The sequence below is a fragment of the Impatiens glandulifera genome, chromosome 9 (assembly GCF_907164915.1).
Source record: "Impatiens glandulifera chromosome 9, dImpGla2.1, whole genome shotgun sequence".
Classification (NCBI taxonomy): Eukaryota; Viridiplantae; Streptophyta; class Magnoliopsida; order Ericales; family Balsaminaceae; genus Impatiens; species Impatiens glandulifera.
This window is the reverse complement of record NC_061870.1, coordinates 19,356,050-19,378,266: the sequence shown is the minus strand read 5'-3', so window position 1 is coordinate 19,378,266 and position 22,217 is coordinate 19,356,050. Positions and strand designations below refer to the sequence as shown.

Sequence of the window (22,217 nt, the reverse complement as noted above, 5' to 3'; positions counted from 1 at the left end):
AGATTCTATCAATTCTTAGGCTTAATAAATACACCTTCATAATAAAAAAACAAATTTTAGTCAAAATATTAATAAATTATAGTAAGTGATTTGAATGTAATTTAATTAAGTAAAAAATTATTATGAATAAAACTCTTGATTTAAAGATTTAAAAGAAATATCTAGATGAACAAGGACCCACCATAAATATCAGAAGAAATCCTGACCTGGTATCCTTATTGGTTGCTTGAGTATGACGTGGCAAATGTCCATATTCCAAAATCATCATCTTCTTATCTTCTTCTTCCTGCTCTTAAAACCAAAACCCTTTATACAGAGATTCCATAGACAACCAAGCAGCCATAACCAATCTCCTCTTTTTGCTACCTCTGCTCAATCATGGCTCTCCAAGCTGCAGCTTCTCTTCTTCCCTCTTCTGTTTCTCTATCCAAAGAGGTCACCTTCCATTCCATTCCATTCCATTCTCTTTAACAAGAAATTTAGATTTCTGAAATTGCATGTGTTTTGCAGGGGAAATCTAATGTCACATGGAAGGATTCATCAACTCTCTTTGGAATCTCTCTTCCCAAAACTGTTGATGCATTCAGATTCAAGGCAAGTTTCTATAATCAATCAATGTTTCTGTCTTCTTTCTTTCTTTGAAAATCATGAATTAATGGCAGAGTCAAAGGAAGGTATCAAATGGGTTCGCGAAAGCAATAGCAACTACTCCAGAAGTTAACCAATCAGTTCCTTCAGGCAAACAAACGTTGAGGAAAGGAACAGTCGTTATCACCGGAGCATCTTCCGGTCTAGGTCTAGCAACAGCCAAGGCTCTATCCGATACAGGGAAATGGCATGTGATTATGGCGTGCAGAGATTTCTTAAAAGCCGAAAGAGCTGCTAAATCAGTAGGAATGGATAAAGAGAATTACACCGTAATTCATTTGGATCTTGCTTCTCTAGATAGCGTCAGACAATTTGTAGATAACTTCCGGCAATCCGGCCGGACACTCGATGTTTTAGTCTGTAACGCTGCTATATACTTACCGACGGCGAAGGAACCGACGTTCTCAGCTGATGGATTTGAAATCAGCGTTGGAACTAATCATCTTGGACATTTCCTTCTTGCTAGATTATTACTCGATTTCATGAAACAATCTGATTATCCATCGAAGCGACTCATCATCGTTGGATCCATTACAGGTACAAATTGTCAGATTCAATTCGAATATACATATACCTAAACCCTAATTGTTCAGGAAATACGAATACATTGGCGGGGAACGTACCTCCGAAGGCGAATCTAGGAGATCTGAGAGGACTTGCAGGAGGATTGAACGGTTTGAACAGTTCATCGATGATTGACGGAGGAGAATTCGACGGAGCGAAGGCGTATAAGGATAGTAAAGTGTGTAATATGCTTACGATGCAGGAATTTCATAGGCGGTATCATGAGGAGAGCGGGATTACGTTTGCGTCTTTGTATCCAGGTTGTATTGCTACGACTGGATTGTTCAGAGAGCATATTCCTTTGTTTAGAATTCTGTTTCCGCCATTTCAGAAGTATATTACGAAAGGATATGTATCTGAAGAAGAATCAGGGAAGAGACTTGCACAGGTTGTGAGTGATCCGAGCTTGACGAAATCTGGTGTATATTGGAGTTGGAATAAGGATTCGGCTTCGTTTCAAAATCAGTTGTCTGAAGAAGCTAGTGATGAAGAGAAGGCTAAGAAGTTATGGGAGATTAGTGAGAAACTGGTTGGTTTGGCTTAGGATGATGAAGAAGAAGGATTGATCCTTTATCTATTAGTAACGGTTTTAGTCATTTTTGTTTTTCAAATAACTATTTGTGTTTCTAGTATCAAATTTAGCAATCAAATTTCATTTTATGGGATTTATTAATTTTTTTTTTTTTGAAAAAAAAAAACACTAATATAATTTTAGATACATCTAGATTATAAAATTATGATGATATTCTTTCTCTTTTAAATGTTAAAAAAAACAAAATCTACAAATTTATTTAAAAATAAATTTTTTGTTAGATGTTTTTGAATATGAATTTGAAGTAGATAATATTATATTAATTATTAAATATATTCTTACATTTAATAATAAAAAAGCTTCTTATCAATTTTTAGTGTATATTGTTTTTTAAAACTATTTGAAATTTCAACTTGAGAAGTCATATATATATTTTTTTTAAATTAAACTAAAGAAAATGTACAATTATTTATCATACAATAAAAAAATAAACACTTAATCATAAACTACAAAGTTAATCATAAACTACAAAGTTATTGTTACATAGAAAAAAAAAATTCAATCTTTTTGACCTTTAAATTTTTTATAAAAAAAAGTTCTAAACTACATAATAAAATTTGACAATCTAAAAATTTCATGACTATCTTATAGAAAAAAAAAATATTTATATAACAATATATCAATTGTCGAGATTGAAAATCAATTAGTGAAATTAATTTCAAGGTCACCAACAATATTTATATAACAATATATCAATTGTCAAGAGAAAATCGATTAGTGAAATCAATTTCAAAGTTTAGGAGACAACTTATTTGAAATAAGGAGAACTAATATGACATTCCACGTTTATGATGCACCGCTTTAACTTAAAACATTTCTAGTTAAGAGCGAACCTGTAAATTTTTGGTCTCTTAAACTGACACTATCATATTTTAATCTAAAACATTAGATCAAAACCCGTGAATTTTTTTGTCTCTTGAACCGACACTATCATATTTTAATCTAAAACATTATATTAAAACCCGCAAATTTTTGATCTTTTAAACTGACACTATCATATTTTAATCTAAAACATTAGATCAAAACCCGTTAACTTTTTTTTGTCTCTTGAACCGATACTATCATACTTTAATCTAAAACATTATATCAAAACCCGCGAAGTTTTTCGTCTCTTGAAGTGACACTAGCATATTTTAATCTCAAACATTTGAAATATATGAGAATTACTTAGCTTCTTCTTCTTCATCTTCCTAAATTGAGTCACTAAAACTATCTACTATTGTATTAGGATGAAAGCTTTGTTTATCTACCTATCTTAATCAATCATTGTACAATACAACTAAAGAAGCAATTAATCTGTGATGATAAAAGAAGATTGACAATTCCATAATCCAAAAACTATACAGAATTAGAACCAAACAGATGTATTATTCATCTTACCAACCATGCCTAATACAGATGATTTCTTCTTGAAGCATCATTCATAATCATAGTAATAAAATGGGGTGAAAATAACCAAACCAGAAGAGATGAGATGAGATGATTACTAGTTCTTCTTCTGAAGGTCTGAGATTAATAGTTTAATTTACTACTACTACTTACTTACTTACTTGGCTAGAAAGAATCTCACAATCACAATAACTTCTCTATGCTGTTTGTCAAAGTAGATTTTGGAACAGCCCCAATGATTGCATCCTTCTTTTCTCCATTCTTAAACAAAATCACTGTTGGAATGCTTCTGATTCCATATCGAGTTGCAATTGAAGGACTCTCATCTGTGTTCACCTTCAAACACTTCAGTTTTCCTTTATACTGTTTCGCTAATTCATCAATCACAGGATGAATTATCCGACATGGACCACACCATGGTGCCCAGAATTCAACTAGAACAGCCGTATCAGATCCAAGAACAACCGATTCCCAATCTCCATCCGATATTGCAGGCACTGAATGAGTGAGTCAAATCCAAACAATCAATCAAATCTAGGTTTATATTAACAAGGAATTAGATCTAATATAGGTTTATATTAAAGGTAGAATGAACGACCTATCACAGCTGCTGTTGTTTCTTGAGGAGATTCGCAGACGATTGATCCAGTAGCTCGTCCAACGGTTCTTCTTGTTCTTATACTCGATTGAGAATTGGAGTGGATTTTCAATTTCAATCCATTGACGTCCGGTAACTTGATCGATCTGGTACGGACGGAAATCGGATAAGTTCCGATTGGAGAGAAACTAGCGGTGAGAATGCATGAGGCGCGAGGAATAGTGAAGGTATGTAGTATACCAGCCATGGCCATGGCAGAAGCTTGAATTGCGGCAAAATGAGGAAGTTGGGGAGAGAGATGGGTGGGTTGGTTCTTTCTATATGCTCTAAAAATGGAAGGATGAAGACATGGGCCTTGTTTGATATGTTATTTATTGAATCTACATTTTTTTTTAATGTTTTTTAAAAGTATGATAATATAATTACATTTTTGTTTAAGTAATCATGTAAAATAGTGAGAAGCCATTGTAACTTATTTGTATGATATTTACATTTGAATTTTGAATAGTAAAATATTGAGTTAATATAAAATAATAAAATTTATTTGGTCAAAAATTAAATTAATCATGTTTGTTAGAGAAAGTTTATTAAAAAATATTTTATCTATATCTAAATATTATCAAAAAAAATTATTATTTTTTTTATCTACTTTTTATTTAAAATATTTTATCTAATTCAATTGCATCTTTTATACCAAATAAAAATAAATTACTTTTATTTTAAAAAATAATTGATAATACCCATACTAAAATGTTAATTTTTAAATAATCTCAATACATGACATTAATTAAAAACTATAAAATATATTAATACTATATAATTTTACAAATCAAAATAATTTAGTACTATTGTTTTTTTAAATTTTTTTTTTTGGAATAAATTAGAATTATCATAACACGCCTTATAGACAAAACGCTTACAGTTGAAATCGAGTTCGTGATATTTTGGTCTCTTAATTCAATTTTTACCTTTAATGGGTCACAAAATAATTTACTATTATATTGTTTATGGTTAATATTTTTATCATTTATCATTTATGATAAATGATATTTTTTAAATAAATCAAGCAAACACCATAAAAACTAATGTATCGTTTAGAATTTGGGCTATTTAAATAATTTAGTTTATACATTATTTAGTAAAAATTTTAATATTTGTAGCACAAAAAATTGACACTCTTAAATTAAGGGGATCAAATACGTTGTTCTCACAATGTGTCATGGTTTTAATCACAATCAAACTAATGTATTTCAAATTTTCTCAATTAAACCATCTTCAATTTCTCCTATTTAAATAGTATGGTACATTGTGGGGGTATAGAGTGAGGAACAACAAATCTGTTCCCCTTAAGAGAGAGGTATTTGAACTCGATAATTGTGCATCATAACTTACTTTACTCTCGAGTGAAACGATGAATCAAAATGGTAAACGTGACTAGAATCCATTTAAAATTGTCCATTTGCACTAATTTTGACTTTTTTTTGAATCACTACCTAATTTACTTCTCGAGAAATTAGGGAAAAAATATTTTGTGTGTTCAAACGCGTTTTAGAGATTCTATTATCAGTTCAGTGCTTGGTTACACGTGATAAATAGATTCAATAATATGTCTCATTTGTTCGTCACATGACAGTCTCTACTTTAAAGTACTGGTCATTTACAAAAATATTATTTTACACCTTATTTATTTTGTTTTAAAACACGACAATACAGACGAGTCATAAGCGCGGTCGGGGTCCCAACAAGCGCTTTCTCCAACTTGCTTGCTCGCGGGTTGACCCAATTTATTCTATAATCTATATTCCTCAACTTGTATTTGATCGTCATTATGTAATAATCCCTTTTCTTTTGAAACGGAGTCTAACTCTCCCTCGAGTTCACTTCCATTAAAGATATCGAACCAAGTCTCTACTAAAGTGAAATCCGCCCCTTTTTATTCATAAGGATGAGCAGAGTGAAGTCGTATTGTCAATGGCGCTAGAAAAGCAGGATAAGTTGTGTTGTTCATATAGAAACTAGGGAATGTACGGCTTCTCATGCATACAGTTTCTTTCTCGTCCAAGGACTTTGACTCTGGGAAAGTTCATTCAGTTAATTTTACACATGTGTCTAATTTTGGTATGAATCTATTTCTAGGAGAGTATGCGTCATTCTTCTACGTTATTGTCATAAATTATAATTCTAAAATATATAGAAAATACAAAGACAAGGAATTAAGCTCGAAAATGGTACTTAGAAAGGAAATAAAATGTTAGTTTAAAAAGGAAAATATAATCCAAACAGACCCTTATCCTAAAAATATTTTTTGTTTCTATTTGAAATAATATTTTTGATGTTTTATATATTTTAAAGATTTTTTAGAATTTAAATACACAAAATAGAGAAAATGCTGAAAATAGGAAGGCAAAACAGTGGGAAAGTTCATGCAAGCGGAACTAAGCGCGGGCAGATGTTCCTGGACGCGGGTGCACGACTTCGGGTTGAGCTCATGGAGGTTTTCGGGTCTAGACACATATGCAGTCTTAACTCAGTTGGCTCGGGGGTCAGACATTGGAAATTTCCTAAAGGTTTTGGGGGGTCGAATATCTAAAGTTATTATTATTAATTTTTCTGGTAAGTGGAGAAGGGTTAAATATTAGATGGGGTAAAATTTAAATATGAAGGATGAGTTAGTGTCGTGGTCCGAGGTTTTAGCAATGATGCAAAGTATGAAGCCATATGTTCAATTCTTGGAAAATATTTTTCTTTCTTTCTTTTTCTTCGACCGAAAGACATACGTTTTTCTTGATTAACCTCTCTTTTCTCGGTCGCTTAGCCCGTTTTTACAGTCGAAAAACAAACCACACTCACATTTTCTCGACCATTTAATAAGCCAACCAAGAACCAAAATTTCAGAAATGATTTTTTCATTTTTCTAGCCTTAGATCAGTCCTTACTCATTCCTAAACTATAACATAAAACTAAATGCAACATTCTAAATTCAAACCAAACATCATCATATCTTTATATCGAAAACTCAATTATGTCAACAAAATAACAACATGATTTTTGAACAGAAAGATTTAAATCGTTTTGCAGGTACATTGACGTTCTTAATGGCACATAGAACGCGTCTAACACATTTAGAAAAAAATGGACATCATTAACACTTAATAGCAACAAACATACCCATCCAAAATTTCAAATTTTTTGAAATCAAATTTTTAGCTTTTAAGCCGATTTAAACACCCCAATCCATCTAGAATCATTACATAACATGTATAGAACTAGACTATGACATAATATTGAACGAAAAATAACGCAATAATTTGTTAAATAGAGTTGCCTTGGGGACAATCCATTTTTCTAACACAAAGATAACATTTTTCATTAAATCGAATTTTTGAACATTTGTGACTTTACAATTTTGTGAATCAAAAGGAGTTAAGAGCTTATATAACTTTCAAATTACCCAAAGAAGGTTCTTCAATCGATCCCACCACTAATCGAGGTATCTAACTCCAAAAAACCAAAATTCTAAAAAGCTTCCAAACTCAAAAATGTCAATTTTTGTTTCTAAGACTTCTCCTTCTCTCTAGCTTTGATTTTTTTCTTAGAATGAACTTGTTAATACCAACCTTGCATCGAGCCAAACACCCAATGACCCCAATTCCCCAATTTCCCGAAATCAATTCAAACATTAATTGAATAAACAAACTTGCTCGGTCCATAGATTTGTGCAAAGACTCGGGGAAATGATCATAGTCCTTTCGTGATCTCCCTGTTTGAATAAAGGCAAATGGTTGAGAAATGGACGAGTTCATTTTTTCCAAAAATGAAAAAAGAATCTATATTGTCGTCGAGGAAAAAGGAGAGATCATGTGTCGTGTCGCGCGTTTTTGGTTGATCCATTGTAAAGATATTATATTTCTATAATAATAGAAAGAAAAGACAATCAATTAATGGATATGGCAGGGCAGGTGCATAAGTCTTGAGATTCTACAGTAAAAAGAAGAAAAAATGAAGATATTGTGGAGAAATGTAAGATTTGAAAAATGTGATATATTAATATTTAATATACTAAAATATATAAGGATAAATACTTTTGATATTTGATATATAGTGGATCTTCCCAATCGTATAGAGAGATATATAGCAAGAAGTAGGGGAGTGTGTATGAGGTCGTGAGTGAAGATCAGTCTAATAGGTTATTTGGTCGTCTAATAAGTTTGTCTATTTCGCCGGTGAACGAAAATAACATGTATATTATTTTAGTATATATATATATATATATAAAAGACTAAGTCTTTCGATTGTTTGGTTATAAACAAACAAACTAAATCATTCTGTATTTGTATTGATATAACCAAAATCTATTCGACTAAAGATGATATAAGTGGGTAAAGAGGAAGAAGAAGTCACGATTAAGAAACAAACGGATCGTTAGCGGATGGACTTTTATTTATATAAACGAAAGAAAGGAGATCAATGAAATGGAAAATAAAAGTTGATCGAGAGGTCATATTGATAAGGGGAAGAATGTCTATTTTATTTATATAGTTGGAAGGAGGTGTCAAATTTATTTACAAAGTTGTAAAATTCTATTTATGTATACAAATTGTCAAAATGTGTCAAAATTATTTGACATAACGGAATGTTTCAAACGGAGTTAATTTTTTATCCACGTGAATATTTATTTTATATTTTGTTTTAACTTTTTTTTTCCATTTCAAAAAGACTTTTTCTTTACATTTAATAAATAAACAAATAATAATTTCATTCTCTCTCCTCCTTCATCCGATTCATATTCTTCTCATTTAAATCTTAATCTCCAAAATCTCATCCACCATTTCTAAGACCCACTTTGTCTTCTCTCTCTGAATTTCACCCTATGTTCTTCTCAATTGATGTCAAAATAATAGGTTATATATTCAATGCGAAACATCAAACTAGAAATTCTGGATTTCATTTGAATAATTTGCCTGCAACTAGGGGATTAGAACAATAAGTTTTTAGCAGATGGTTAGAATTTTGAAAAATAAAATTGAGATTTTGATAAGTTAAATGTGATATGTCACTTGTTTGTCATTGTTTCTGATTGTTCTTCGTGAAGGAAAACTAGTTCCAAGATCGCTTCAGCTAGGGTTTTTAAACTCATTTAGTTAGATCCTCAATCACAGAGTTCAATCGCAGATAAACAAGGTTTATTACAGATATTATATTGTTTGATCGAAAATGGTCCATTCGATGATCAATGATCTAGTTAAAAAAGGAATAGCAAAAACAGCTTGCGACATCCTCTGGAGATTGAGATTCGATTTGTTGAGTTCTTGAATGTGAATAGATTGGTTGCCGCGACTGTGAAAGAGAGGGGATGAGGATGATGGTGGGCTGCCTGCTAGTGAAGAGAGGGGATGGAGATGATGGTAGGTAGAAGAAGGAAAATTTTATTTATTTAATTTTATATATTAAATAGAAAAAGAAGGTCTGTTTGAAACCTAAAAATTAGGTTAAAAAAATAAATATCCACGTGGATAAAAACTTAACGCAGTTTGAGACATTCCGTTATGTTAAATAATTTTGACACATTTTGACAAGTTTATATACATAAATAGAATTTTACAACTTTGTAAATAAATTTGACACCTCGTTCCAACTTTATAAATAAAATTGACATTCTTCCCTATTGATAAGAGTATATTTGGAATACAAACAGTTTTATATTTTTATACCACACTTTTGAAAAAAATAAGTTTGCTATTATAAATGTTTATTTAGAGTTAAAATGATTGAAAAAGTGTTTATCCAAAAATATGGATCAAGTTGACAAAGGATTTAATAAAAGGACTTGATAAAAAGGATTTGAAAAAAAATAAGAAATGAGTTGATTATCCTGTTTAGGCTAAAATGAGTTTAAAATGGCTTTAAAGAGAAAAATGACTTGAATGACCTTGACTAGTCAAATTGATTTGAGAAAAAGAACATGATTTGATAATAAAGAATGTGGTAAAGTGGAATTGGAATTGTGGAAATAAAGTAGTATTTTCATAATCGGGATAAGATTATGTACTTAATTATTTAAAAATGGTTATTTATTCCTCGAGTGCTTATACCGGTAATGAGTTAATGCGTGACAATTAAGCTTGGTTGATGGTTAACGAGTCAATACAGGACCCTTCATTAAAGTAACTAAATATCAAGCACATCATACTCTCATGTAAAAAGTAACTCTCACTGATTGACCCTTCATTAAAGTTTTTGTTCCGAATGTATTTTTTCAATGTACTCATATATTGTTCAATTGGATACATGTATTGGTACTGGATAGAGCCCCCCTCTAGCAAAGCCTCAAACGCCAAGTGCATAGACAAATGTACTATTATATCAAAGAATGAAGGTGGAAATATCTTTTCCAATTTACAAAGGGTAAAAAAGTGTCATCCTACAACTCTTCTAATTCATCTCAATTTAAGGATTTTTGGCACAACAATTAGAAGAACCTAGACAAGTGCACTATAACATCGTACACATTATCCAGAAGTATATCACGTGTGGCAAGTGGAATCAAATACTGTAATAAGATATGACAATTGTGGCTCTTCAATCCAGAAAATTTCTTATCATTTACGTTTACACACCCTCCAATATTAGAGCATAATTCTTCAGGTATTTTTACATCTTTTAAAAAACAGACATAATCATTTCTTCTGATCTAAGAACAATGCGTATGTGGGATGCAATGAATGATTTATGTTAAATAATTCCAAATCTTTACGAGCTCTGAATCTATCATTCTTTTTTTCTTTAAAATATATTATAGTGCCCAACACGCTATCACAAATGTTTTTCATAATATGATCACATCCAAATTATGGCTCAATAACAATGTTTTCTAGTATGGTAGTTCGAAAAATATGCTGAGTTTATTCCAATTATCACCCCGATATTGATGGGAAATCTTACTTTTTTGGGACAATATTTAGTCAAACAAATGCCTATAATAAAGTAAAGAAGCATTCAGGAAGCGACTAGTCCCTGATGGAGAAGCTTAACGAAGGCGCCTTTCAAATCTCTTGCATGTATTAATATTTCTATTCCAAACAAAAGATCAGGTGCCGGTCTTAACTCATTATTACCGTCAAAAATATTTCTTTTCCTACGCCAACGATGATTGGGTGAAAGAAATCATCGATGACTCATGTAACTCTTTTTGGCAGTGTACCCATCTCAGCGAATTGACATATTCTATACGGGTCACGTCGTAAGTCATCACACTAACATGCCACAACTACTTTAACTCGTCAATCAATGGTTGGAGAAACAAGTCAATCCAATCCCCTATAATTTTTGGTACGGGAATTAATAATGAAAGAATGAAGTTACATTTATCCATACAAATTGTAGGAGGCATGTCGTAAGGGATAATAATAACAGGCCAAATGTTTTAAGATGTCTTTCCATTTACAAAGGGTTGGAACCCGTCACTTACGAGATAAAGTCTTACATTTTGAGGCTCAAAGGAGAAGTCTTTAAACTTTTTATCGAAGGATCTCCATGTCACTAAATGAGTTCGATGCCTTAAGACTTCATCATCAACATTAATACTATCTTTATTCCAAGTCATCCGAGGAGAGGTTTTGGAGAACATGTACAACATTTGTAACATTGGTGCAAGTGAGAAATATCGTAACACCTTATTTGGAATTAACTTCTCATTCACCTTTTTCTGAAGTATACCACTTGATTGGTTGATCTTCCATCTAGACACACCACAAACTTTATACTCTTCCAAGTATTATATTCTTTACGGAAGAGCATACAATCATACGTTAAACTGATGTCTGTAATAGATTCTTTTAGACTTATAGTATGAACGTGGAAACTCAGAATTAGTTGGTAATATTTCTTCTTTGAGCAACTTTAACAACATGTCAAATGACGTGTTGGTCCATTAACCAATATTTTTTTATGTGAAGTAAGGTTGAGCCTTTTGAAATTCGAGATCCTTCGTACAAGGGAAGTTTCGAATCATTCAACACCCGGTAGAATACCTTAGCATCGTCAACATGACATTCATTATTTGAGGCTTCAACGGTTGGACACAAATCGTTGATAATATCTTCTATAAATTGTTCAACTTGATCAATTTCTCTATTCATTTCATTAATAATGTCATTCTCTCATATACCATAATTTTCATTTATAAGGTCTTCTAATTCATTATCCTCATCATCAATACCTACATTAATACCGTCCATTTCATTCGAAGATCTTGTTTCCTCATGAAAGTACCAAAAATTATAATTTTGACGGATCTCAAATACAATTAGATGATCTCTAACCACTATTTTATTTTCATAAGTTCGATTTGCACACTTTATATACTGATAATCAATCAAATCTCTGTTAGTAGACCTAACATCGAAGTCTATGAAAATTTCAGCACTTGAATATAATTTGAATCATTTCGGCATAGAGTCATCCAACTTTTATCGGGGATTTCCATTTTCATTAGGAATTAACAACAAATAATGAAATTAACATCTATCTATTTAATTACTATCAACATATATTTAAGTAATCAACATACTAACCAATTAATGAAATCAATACATATGATACATATCAACTAACACCAAATATGGACTCAATAACTGAAGGAGGATAGCACTTGTCCTTTGCTAGAATTAGTATTGAAGTGCACCTTAGGAGTGTCATGCCAATGAAAATGACAGTTGTTGATAAAAAAGGAAAGCACAATGTTATGAAAATCTCTTATAAATGGAAATAAAAAATATGTGCTTTTTGTAACACTTTCATGCACAATAAATATGATAAAGCTAAAGAAGAAGAACAAAAAAGTAAGGAAGTAGAAAAAAAAAAAAAGAAGGAAACAGAGGAGGCTAAACTCAAAGATCTAACATTTGTAGAAGAAAGCAAGAAGGATTATGGGAAAAAGAGGAAAGCAACGAAGGAAAGATAAAGGGAATCAAGTTGAAGAGAAAAATAAAATTTCTGTAATGCAAAGGATTATGATGAAAATGGAAGATGAACCTCAAGTTATTTTTTAAAAACTCAAGAGTAAGACACCCAGAATTTCAAAGCTGAAATAGAGAATTATAAAGCTGATAAAGAAGATTCCAAAACTGATATGGAGTCTGAAGCTAAAGCTGAAGATAAGGAGACAAGACTACAGAAATTCAAGTTGAAGATAACAAAGTTAAAAGTTATGAATTCTTAGAAACAATTCTTTCTATCAAATCAGAACGGGCTCGTACAAAGAGAGAATTTAAAATGTGAAACAACAATACTCACCATCCTCTTCAATACAATCTCCTTTCATCGTTAGAGGAAGAGGAAGAAAGTCTCTCAATGAAAACAAATGGCATGTAAAAATGTCAGGTTGGGAAGGTTATGTTTGAATGTAGTCTTTTCTATTTGTAATCTCTGTTTTTTTAGAATGTATGAATTCTACTAATTAATTTTTTTTAGGTTTTTTTTATTATCATCCTTAATCATAACTATGGTTTGTCTAGATTTGATTTCTGACCCTCCCACTTTTGGGATTTTAATGAAATGGTTTTCCCCCCAAAAAATACAATGAAAAAAACTAACATATAATTCCAAGTAAGTCATTTCTCTAAAATATGCAATCCTAATAATCAAAGTAATTCATTTCTCTAAAACATTCAACCCTAATAATAAAATAATAAAAAACTTAGGAAAATTTTGGAACTTACCAAATGGAGAATGCTAACAAAGAGTAAATCTCGAATACTTAATTTCAACCGGTAAAACTGAAAATAAAGAACAACATATTGAAGTAACAACAAAACAATAAAAATAATCAGAGCATAATTAGATTTCATTACTTGTGGAAGGAGCGAGCAGTGGCGCAGCGGAGATAGGCGGAGCGACGGAGTAAAAGGAAGAAATAAAGAAAGAAAAAGAGAGAAGAAAGAAAGAAGGAAAGCGATCGAGTTTTTTTAATGAGTATCAGTGACACCATTGTCGTGTGTCGTCGCTTATGTTCATTTAATGAATATTAGGGACGACAAACGACAATGTCGTCGCTGATATTATAACTTATCAGCGACGATAGTAACATAATTTCGTCTATGATAATCATTCCAAAAACGAGGCGGGAAGACCTGAATATCAATGACGACAAACGACAATGACGTCACTGATATTATATCTTATCAACGACGACATTAATTTATCTTTTTAGCGACAACATTTATAAAGAAAGTCGTCGCTGATAAAGAAAATATCAGCGACCATTGATTAATCGTCGTTGTTGATGAAAAAATATCAGCAACAACGTTGCTTTGTCGTCGCTGATATTGGTCGTTAATGACTATTTTCTACTACTGGAGTCAACGCAGGACCCCCAAATCTTAGTTGATGGTTAATGAGTTAACGCAGAACCCCTAAATCCTGGTTGATGGTTAATGAGTCAACGCAAGACCCCCAAATTATGGTTGATGGTAAATAAGTCTATGCAGGACCTCCAAATCCTAGTTGATGGTTAATGAGTTATCGCAATAGTGTAGTCTTTATCACTAACCCCGAGCTTTATATGAAAAGTATATTGGTTATTTAAATTAAATATTATATTTTGAATAACAGTTAATTTTTCTATACATAGTTAATTGCCTCTTGATCTAGTTGTTTCGAAACTTATGATTTTTTACTAGGCAAATAATTTAGCTCATCCATTTTTATGGACCACTATTTCAGAATAAAATAATATTGAATAGCTGAGTTTGTGCGGGTATGAAGACTTGGATATTATAATTGGTAAGGATTATTAGTCTCTCTCATATATAAAAAGTAATAGAAGAATTTGTATCTTAAGACATGAAATATATAACCATCGATTTTTGTTTAAGGATAGGGTACAATGACATTTTGTGTATGAAATTACTTTTGTAAGGAGTAAAGATGATTTTTGTGTTAATGAAAATTTGAGATGTAATTGGTTAGCCTTGCATGTTATATTATTCGTGCACTAAATGACACGCGACAACAGTCGCGCCTCATGACTCAGTTTGGGGCGTGACAGTTGACCCGCATCTAGGAGGGCTTTGACCCTTCCGCTTAAGGATATCGCTTGGACATTCGGCCGGCCTTGATGTTTGATCTGCCTGGGTCCAAGCAATTGCCTGACTATTCTTGTTTGATCTTCCCAAGCAATTGCCCTGACTATTCTTTAGGGTATGAGTGACTAATCTGAAGATACAAGGAAAAAAAACCATCCTGAAATATGTGTAAGAACAATGATATTATCATTAAATATATTCAAAAAGAAATCTTATAAAAAGAAATAAAGATAATTTATTATTTAAATTAATTATTTAAATAATAAATTATTTAAAAATATCTGAAATAGATCAAATCAATCTAGTTACTTTTGAACTACTAAACCCAATAATTCTAATAACAAAAAGAAAAGTATTAGGACCAATGAAAAAATGACGAAAATACCCTTCCATCCCATAATTAGATCGGTCTTCTTCTGAATTTTCTGGTGATTCCATTTCCGTCGACCCCAAGTAAAGAAGAAACACGAAATCTCCCATCTCTCTATCTTTCTCAGAGGGGTATCAACAGTAATTAATGGCGGGGAGATCGGGCTCTTCGGCGACGATGATCGTCACCAATACGCCCGCAAAGGACCTCGCGTATACCAATTGCGCCTATTGTTCTCCATCAGATTTCCGTAACTTTCTGGTCTCTGGAACCAAGCTCGCATTCGCTCTCGTTGCTGATGCTTTTGTGTTGTCTATTTGATATCCTTTGATGCGATTTTCTTTTTACACATTTTTGATTTATATACACTCACGGAAATTGCTTCATTCTAAACCCAATTAGCTCATGCTAGATTTTATTGTCTCTTGAGTTCTTTAACAAGATCCTACCTCTAATGATGGTGTACCTAATGGACAAATTGGACTTAATGCAATCCAACGGCGATATGCTAGAGTTTCTACCGGAGATCCCGTTTCAGTTACCAGGTAAATGATTAAAGTTGTTGTTTTTTTAAATGGGTTGGTTTGGTTTTCATTTTCGTCAGAAATTTAGTGAAAATAATGTTCTTCAGATTTACTCCACCAGAAGAATTTACTTTGGCACTCTTGACCCTTGAATTAGAGTTTGTCAAGAAAGGGACCAAAGAAGAGCAGGTACTAAGATTGATGACATTTTATATATTCAATTCATTATGACTTGTGTGTTAGGATGGACTCATGCTAAATTCCTCTTCCTGTTGTAGGTTGATGCTGCTCATTTGTCCCAGCAGATAAGGAAAAGATTTAACAATCAAGTAAGTGAGACATGGGTTAATTCAATTCTACTGTCAATGTTCCATATTCTTGCAAACATTGATAATATAGCTCTACCCTTGTTTCTGTACCATATGCTCCTGATATTTCTATTAATAACCTACAGTAATCATTCTATAAAACCTAATTTGTTGGTGCTTAGTGCTGAACTTATTTCAAGGACATGTGAACTGATATTTCCCTTGTTCTTGCCGAACAACTAGATTTAAATGCTGAGTTTTTACAGCATAAATAAACAACTACATGGTTTATCGTGAGAAAAACCATGTTAATTATGAATGTTTTCTTAGGACCTGAGCTTGATACTAGTAGTAGATTGCATACTTGAGCTCTCTTTTTGGCTAATTACTTACTCTATTACAAAACTCAAATTAGTTGAAGTATATATTTTCTCATCATATCACCAAATTTGGTTTGTATGCGGTCTATAGTAATGGCAACTAGAATAGCCTGATGCAAGACAGAAAAGAAGAATCAATCATAAGTGGCTAAGAATTTCTTAAGATATCCATGATGAATCGCTTTTTGCTCTCTTGTTCTGTTTCATTTAGTTTGTCAGTTAGTGATAGCTCTTGTGGTTATGCAGATTATGACCACAGGACAGAAGGTAACATTTGAGTACCAGGGCAGTGGCTATATTTTTACTGTTAATCAAACTTCTGTAGAGGGCCAAGAGAAAAATGAAAGAGGGATGATTTCTGCTGAAACATATATTGTCTTTGAAGCTCCAAACTCCAGTGGAATAAAGGTAGACTTATCATTATTGTTCTCAGATTCACTTATTTATGCATCTGTCAATTTGCATTTTTGTCTAGTTATTTAATTTCATCTGCATTTCTGTGGAATTTAGGATGACTGGTCCTTTATCACTAATATTAATCAATATGTTCTCAATGGATTTATTATTAGGAAAAGCTTTATATGCACTGTTTGAACAAATTGAACCTTTGCAGGTTGTCAATCAACGTGAAGCTGCTAGCAGCAGTATTTTTAGGCAGAAAGAGTTCAATCTTGAGACACTAGGCATTGGTGGTCTGAGTGCGGAGTTTGCAGATATATTCCGTAGGGCTTTTGCATCCAGAGTGTTTCCCGCACATGTGACCAGCAAGTAATGATATTACATGCATATATCCATCATTGTTTTGTAATGGTCCCCAAAAAAATCTTAACTTGTGTTTGGGCTTACTTTCTTCTACTAGACTTGGCATAAAGCATGTGAAAGGAATGTTACTTTTTGGGCCACCCGGTACTGGAAAGACTTTAATGGCTCGTCAGATTGGGAAAATGTTAAATGGGAAAGATCCAAAGGTATGTACATGTCTCACTTGTTGATGCTAAAACTTCATACATATGGTTCTTGGTTCCAGCTGATTTTAAATATGTTGAAGAGTCAATATGCAAAATGCATTCATTTACAGATGCTTTATGGGATGTATGCTTTCACTCTTAGTCTACTTCAAGGTTTTTTGAGTAACCATTGTCTGTTTGCTAGTTGTTGGCATAACTTATGCTTGGTTCTCTGTAACTTAGATTGTAAATGGGCCAGAAGTTCTCAGCAAATTTGTTGGTGAGACTGAGAAGAATGTGAGAGATTTATTTGCTGATGCCGAACAAGATCAAAGAACACGAGGTAGATAGAATATTATTTGATTCTTCTATTTCTATTTCCCAATCTTGTGATACCTACAATTCCATTCACTTCTTTCCAGGGGACCAAAGTGACCTGCACGTTATCATTTTCGATGAGATTGATGCAATTTGCAAGGTAACATGCAACAAAAATTCATTTTTATTGATTAGCTAGAAGGATAAACTTTAAATTGGTATATTTATGAGGTTTATAGATCCAATAACTGAGCGGTTTACTTTATTATGTTTTATAAAAATATATAAATGCATGAATATAATGCATTTGTACTTGGAGCATTGTTAGTGCATTCCCAATTTTGGACTCTTGAATCAAGATCAGTTTTCATGTGATTTTCAAATTTATTTCTGCATTATTGTTATCCCAACTTGGTTTTATTAACTTCTTTCTTGTCTGCTTGAGTCTTGTAAGAGCAGTCACAATGTTTTTCGTCATGGTTTAATTAATCATAAGTCATAACTAAATTGTTACTGTGAATTGCTTTTTCATAAGTTTGGTAAAGATGGAATATTGGTTTATTAATGCAGTCAAGGGGATCTACTAGAGATGGTACAGGAGTTCATGATAGCATTGTTAACCAGCTTCTGACAAAGGTTAGTTTTGATTTCACCTGCACTTTTCAGTTGTACAAGAAATGCATCTTGTATTTTAGCCACTTGGAGGTCCAATATCTGTGAATTGAAATTACTTGAACAGATAGATGGTGTTGAATCTCTGAACAATGTTTTGCTAATTGGAATGACAAATAGGAGAGATTTGCTTGATGAAGCTCTGCTAAGGTACCTTCTTCTAGATCTCAATTTATTTTCATACTTCCTTAAGGCCATCTCCATGCCAACATGTATGAGCAGCAAAAACTTCTTAAACCAATTTAAAAAATATTTTGCCTCTCTTCCAGCTTATTGCTCTGTTATAAACATTTTCGGTTGTACATTTCACAGGCCAGGACGTTTAGAAGTTCAGGTGGAGATAAGCCTTCCAGACGAGAATGGACGATTTCAAATTCTTCAAATTCATACAAATAAGATGAAAGAGAATTCTTTTCTTTCTCCAGATGTGCACTTACAAGAACTTGGTAAGTGATTAAACTTTCTCAAATCTTATTGTTGCTTGTGCTTGGTTCAGTATTCCTTTTACATCAGAAGAAGCTTAACTCTAAATTCAAGCTTTTTGGGGAAGGCAAACTAACTTATTGGGCGCATTGAAAAATAGTAAAGAGACTTTTGCTTAATTATTCTTTTAGAGATGCAACCTAAGTTTATGATATGGACAAATCTTCTTTATGCTTAGTTCTGACACAAGAGCCGAGACAAACAAGTATTTCTCGTAAAGGGCTATTGAGTTAAATTTGTTCCATTCAAATTCAAGTGGTTTTTCCAGCGTCAGAAAATCCATAATTTTCTTGACTTCAGCGGATATAATATTTGTGTTTGCTATAACATACCAGCCTAGAGATATAGGACTTGTAGAATAAATGTGGATGAGAAGAGAATGGCCTAAGCTTTTGAGAGAGTGATAAACCAGATTCAATATTTTTTCACTCATTAATGCAAATAATACATGTTTTACTATTTATAAGCTCCTAACCCACTAACTTACTCTACTAATTACCATACTATCCCTATACTACCACTAATTCCCATACTCCTACTACTAATATACCCTACTACTACTGTTAGATTTTCTTATTTTGAAAATTGACATTCTAAATCCATGTTGATTCACTATCTTCCTTGTGATAGTTTAATCCAACTAATCCATTATGGAATGAAAAATCATATTCTCTAACATAAATTGAGATGTGCCCTGTTCTTAAAGACTTGTTGAGATGTGAACAAGTCTATTCGTCTGAAAACCTACACATTTTTTTCAATGCAGCTGCTCGGACGAAGAATTATAGTGGTGCAGAGCTTGAAGGTGTTGTTAAAAGTGCAGTTTCATATGCTCTAAACAGGCAGTTAAGCATGGATGATCTAACTAAACCAGTGGATGAGGAGAGCATCAAAGTTACCATGGAAGACTTCTTGAACGCTGTTTCTGAAGTTAGACCAGCATTTGGAGCTTCAACTGGTGATCTTGACAGATGCAGGTATTGTAACGGCTATGCTCTAAACATGTGCACTGTAGTACTAATAGTGTGGCCTGAACATATGGTTTTGTTTGCTAGGATTTTGAGATAAGGTCCATAACTTGTGAATACATTTTATCTGAATTACTTGGCCCATATTTTAATATTTATTCATTTTAAGGACAATTTTTGCTGCTAAATATTGTCACAGACTTAATGGAATAGTGGATTGTGGTGGAAGGCATGAACATATATACAAGCGAACTATGTTGCTTGCGGAACAAGTAAGAGTAAGCAAAGGAAGTCCCATTGTAACATGTCTTTTGGAAGGCCCGAGTGGCAGGTAAATACCTTTTTTTCTCCAATTTCCCTTTACAAACGGATAGCTAATTTTTTTTTTTTAAATTCTGAATTTTGACCATCCTGTACAGTGGTAAGACTGCAATGGCTGCATCTGTTGGCATTGATAGTGATTTTCCTTTTGTCAAGATTGTGAGTACCCTCTTTAATCCCTCAATCCTTTCCTAACCCTAAAAAGTAAGGCAACTTATTCTGTCCAATCCATTTTGAACAGATATCTTCTGAATCAATGATTGGACTCAGTGAAAGCAGTAAATGTGCTCAAATTGTTAAAGTGTTTGAGGATGCATACAAGTCACCATTAAGCATTATCATCCTTGATGACATTGAAAGGTGATCTATTATTCCTTTTTTAATTCTTTTATTTGGTCAATTTTTTCTAATGAATTTGAATTCGTGCAGGCTTCTTGAGTATGTTGCAATGGGACCTCGGTTTTCAAATTTAATTTCCCAAACATTGTTCGTCCTTCTGAAAAGGCTTCCTCCAAAGGTGTGTACCGTATCAATTTCCATGGTTCTTAACTTCTTATTTTAAAAGCTTGAATAGTAAATGCCGTTGTGTTCTCCCCCTGTCAGAAAATCTAGAATCGTTTTTTCTTCTTCTTTTTATTAATAGTAATTACTTATGTAAAAAATCAGGGAAAGAACATTTTGGTAATTGGCACGACAAGTGAGATGCCCTTCCTGGACTCAATCGGCATTTGTGATGCCTTTTCTGTATCTTATAATGTGCCTACACTGAAGAAAGAAGATGCGAAAAAGGTAACTGCTATTTGTTTTTTTTCTTGTAATTAGTTTTCGGTTAGTGGTGCTGACTTGTCCTTCTTTTCATCAGGTATTACAACAGCTGAATGTCTTCTCTAGCGAAGACATCGATTCTGCTGCTGAGGCCTTGAATGATGTAAGTTAATTTCCATGCTCCATTTGGGCCTTGTTTGATTCCAAATAATAGTTTTTGATGTAGGTTTATTGAAAATAGAATTATTTGGGTAAAAAGACATTAAAAGATATAAATATATAATAGTTGGTACTTTGAATGATATGATTGATATATATTGAGGCATGAATTTCATAGTGAGTAAATATGTTGTTTTAATAATAGATAACCATCAAGAAGCTTTACATGGTGATTGAAATGGCGGCTCATGGAGAAGAAGGTGGGGGTGCAGAAGCCATATTTTCAGGCAAAGAGAAGATTAAAATCTCGCATTTCTTTGACTGCGTTCAAGATATAGTTCGATATTGAAGATTTTTACTGGATGCATAAACTATACAACAGTTTTTCGATATCTGTATTTGATGTTATTGAGTTTGAACGAGAAAGTTTTGTTTGTTATTGATGTATTTGAAGTTATTTTTGAGAGTGATTAAGCTAATTGGGTGATGTCTTTTGTTTTGTTTTGTTTAATCCTCCTTCACCCTTATGGTGTTGTATTGACCTCCTATGTTCATTTGAATTGAAAGGTTTTATGAATCTGGTTTCTCATCATTCAGCATACACTCATTTACATTTTATACGAAATTACATATCATCTAACTGTCACGTTACAACGAGATTTTTATTCGATACCGTTTTTCCAACTGGAAAAGCAATCATATTGTTGTCGCTAATTTTATGCCTAAAGAGTGTGTTTGATAATTATGGTTTAGTTGTCCATTGATTCTTTAATAATAGTAAGGACATGGTATAAATTAATCATACAAAATGTTACGATTTTAAAGTAATTTAAATAGTTAAATAAAATTTTAAATTAATTAAATTCTTAACCTTGTAAATTATTTTATTTTATTTATAAATTCAAAAATTAATTATTACTTCTTCAAATAAATCAACTTACTTAATTAATTTTTATAACTATTTTTTTTTAAAATTAATTTTGTTCTTGATTATATAAAAATAATAATAACACCCTTTATTCTAACTATTATAAATAAATATGAAGTATTAATTATATAATAAAATAAGAGTCAAAATAAAACCATGCAATTATTAAATCACAACAAATTAAATATACTCACTTATT

General features: G+C 32.3%; 3 protein-coding genes across 3 annotated transcripts; 2 read left to right on the top strand and 1 right to left on the bottom strand.

Annotated features, from left to right (window-relative positions):
* Nucleotides 1-270: 270 nt before the first annotated feature.
* LOC124914741 (protochlorophyllide reductase-like) lies at nt 271-1,879 on the top strand. The gene is made up of 4 exons (XM_047455343.1): nt 271-435; nt 511-594; nt 663-1,185; nt 1,242-1,879. The coding sequence occupies exons 1-4, from the start codon at nt 379-381 to the stop codon at nt 1,754-1,756; spliced, it is 1,179 nt and encodes a 392-aa protein (XP_047311299.1). The 5' UTR covers nt 271-378; the 3' UTR covers nt 1,757-1,879.
* A 1,252-nt stretch (nt 1,880-3,131) lies between these two features.
* On the bottom strand, nt 3,132-4,126 carry LOC124914793 (thioredoxin M-type, chloroplastic-like). The gene is made up of 2 exons (XM_047455402.1): nt 3,792-4,126; nt 3,132-3,690 (listed from the first exon to the last, which is right to left on the bottom strand). The coding sequence occupies exons 1-2, from the start codon at nt 4,042-4,044 to the stop codon at nt 3,377-3,379; spliced, it is 567 nt and encodes a 188-aa protein (XP_047311358.1). The 5' UTR covers nt 4,045-4,126; the 3' UTR covers nt 3,132-3,376.
* Nucleotides 4,127-15,313: 11,187 nt separating this feature from the next.
* On the top strand, nt 15,314-21,588 carry LOC124914690 (vesicle-fusing ATPase). The gene is made up of 20 exons (XM_047455287.1): nt 15,314-15,565; nt 15,695-15,790; nt 15,877-15,958; nt 16,048-16,098; nt 16,704-16,865; nt 17,071-17,225; nt 17,317-17,425; nt 17,648-17,747; nt 17,827-17,882; nt 18,293-18,358; nt 18,462-18,544; nt 18,707-18,840; nt 19,644-19,854; nt 20,045-20,176; nt 20,265-20,325; nt 20,408-20,526; nt 20,596-20,683; nt 20,833-20,955; nt 21,029-21,094; nt 21,296-21,588. The coding sequence occupies exons 1-20, from the start codon at nt 15,393-15,395 to the stop codon at nt 21,437-21,439; spliced, it is 2,211 nt and encodes a 736-aa protein (XP_047311243.1). The 5' UTR covers nt 15,314-15,392; the 3' UTR covers nt 21,440-21,588.
* Nucleotides 21,589-22,217: the final 629 nt, after the last annotated feature.

What these genes read in the sequence shown, in the direction of transcription:
- LOC124914741 (XM_047455343.1), top strand. Translation starts at nt 379, where the DNA reads ATGGCTCTCCAAGCTGCAGCTTCTCTTCTTCCCTCTTCTGTTTCTCTA. An exon ending in CTGTTTCTCTATCCAAAGAG is followed by an intron (nt 436 to 510) that starts GTCACCTTCCAT and finishes TGTGTTTTGCAG; the next exon opens with GGGAAATCTAATGTCACATG. An exon ending in CATCGTTGGATCCATTACAG is followed by an intron (nt 1,186 to 1,241) that starts GTACAAATTGTC and finishes CTAATTGTTCAG; the next exon opens with GAAATACGAATACATTGGCG.
- LOC124914793 (XM_047455402.1), bottom strand. Translation starts at nt 4,044, where the DNA reads ATGGCCATGGCTGGTATACTACATACCTTCACTATTCCTCGCGCCTCA. An exon ending in AACAACAGCAGCTGTGATAG is followed by an intron (nt 3,691 to 3,791) that starts GTCGTTCATTCT and finishes TCACTCATTCAG; the next exon opens with TGCCTGCAATATCGGATGGA.
- LOC124914690 (XM_047455287.1), top strand. Translation starts at nt 15,393, where the DNA reads ATGGCGGGGAGATCGGGCTCTTCGGCGACGATGATCGTCACCAATACG. An exon ending in GATCCCGTTTCAGTTACCAG is followed by an intron (nt 15,791 to 15,876) that starts GTAAATGATTAA and finishes AATGTTCTTCAG; the next exon opens with ATTTACTCCACCAGAAGAAT. An exon ending in TGTGCACTTACAAGAACTTG is followed by an intron (nt 18,841 to 19,643) that starts GTAAGTGATTAA and finishes TTTTCAATGCAG; the next exon opens with CTGCTCGGACGAAGAATTAT.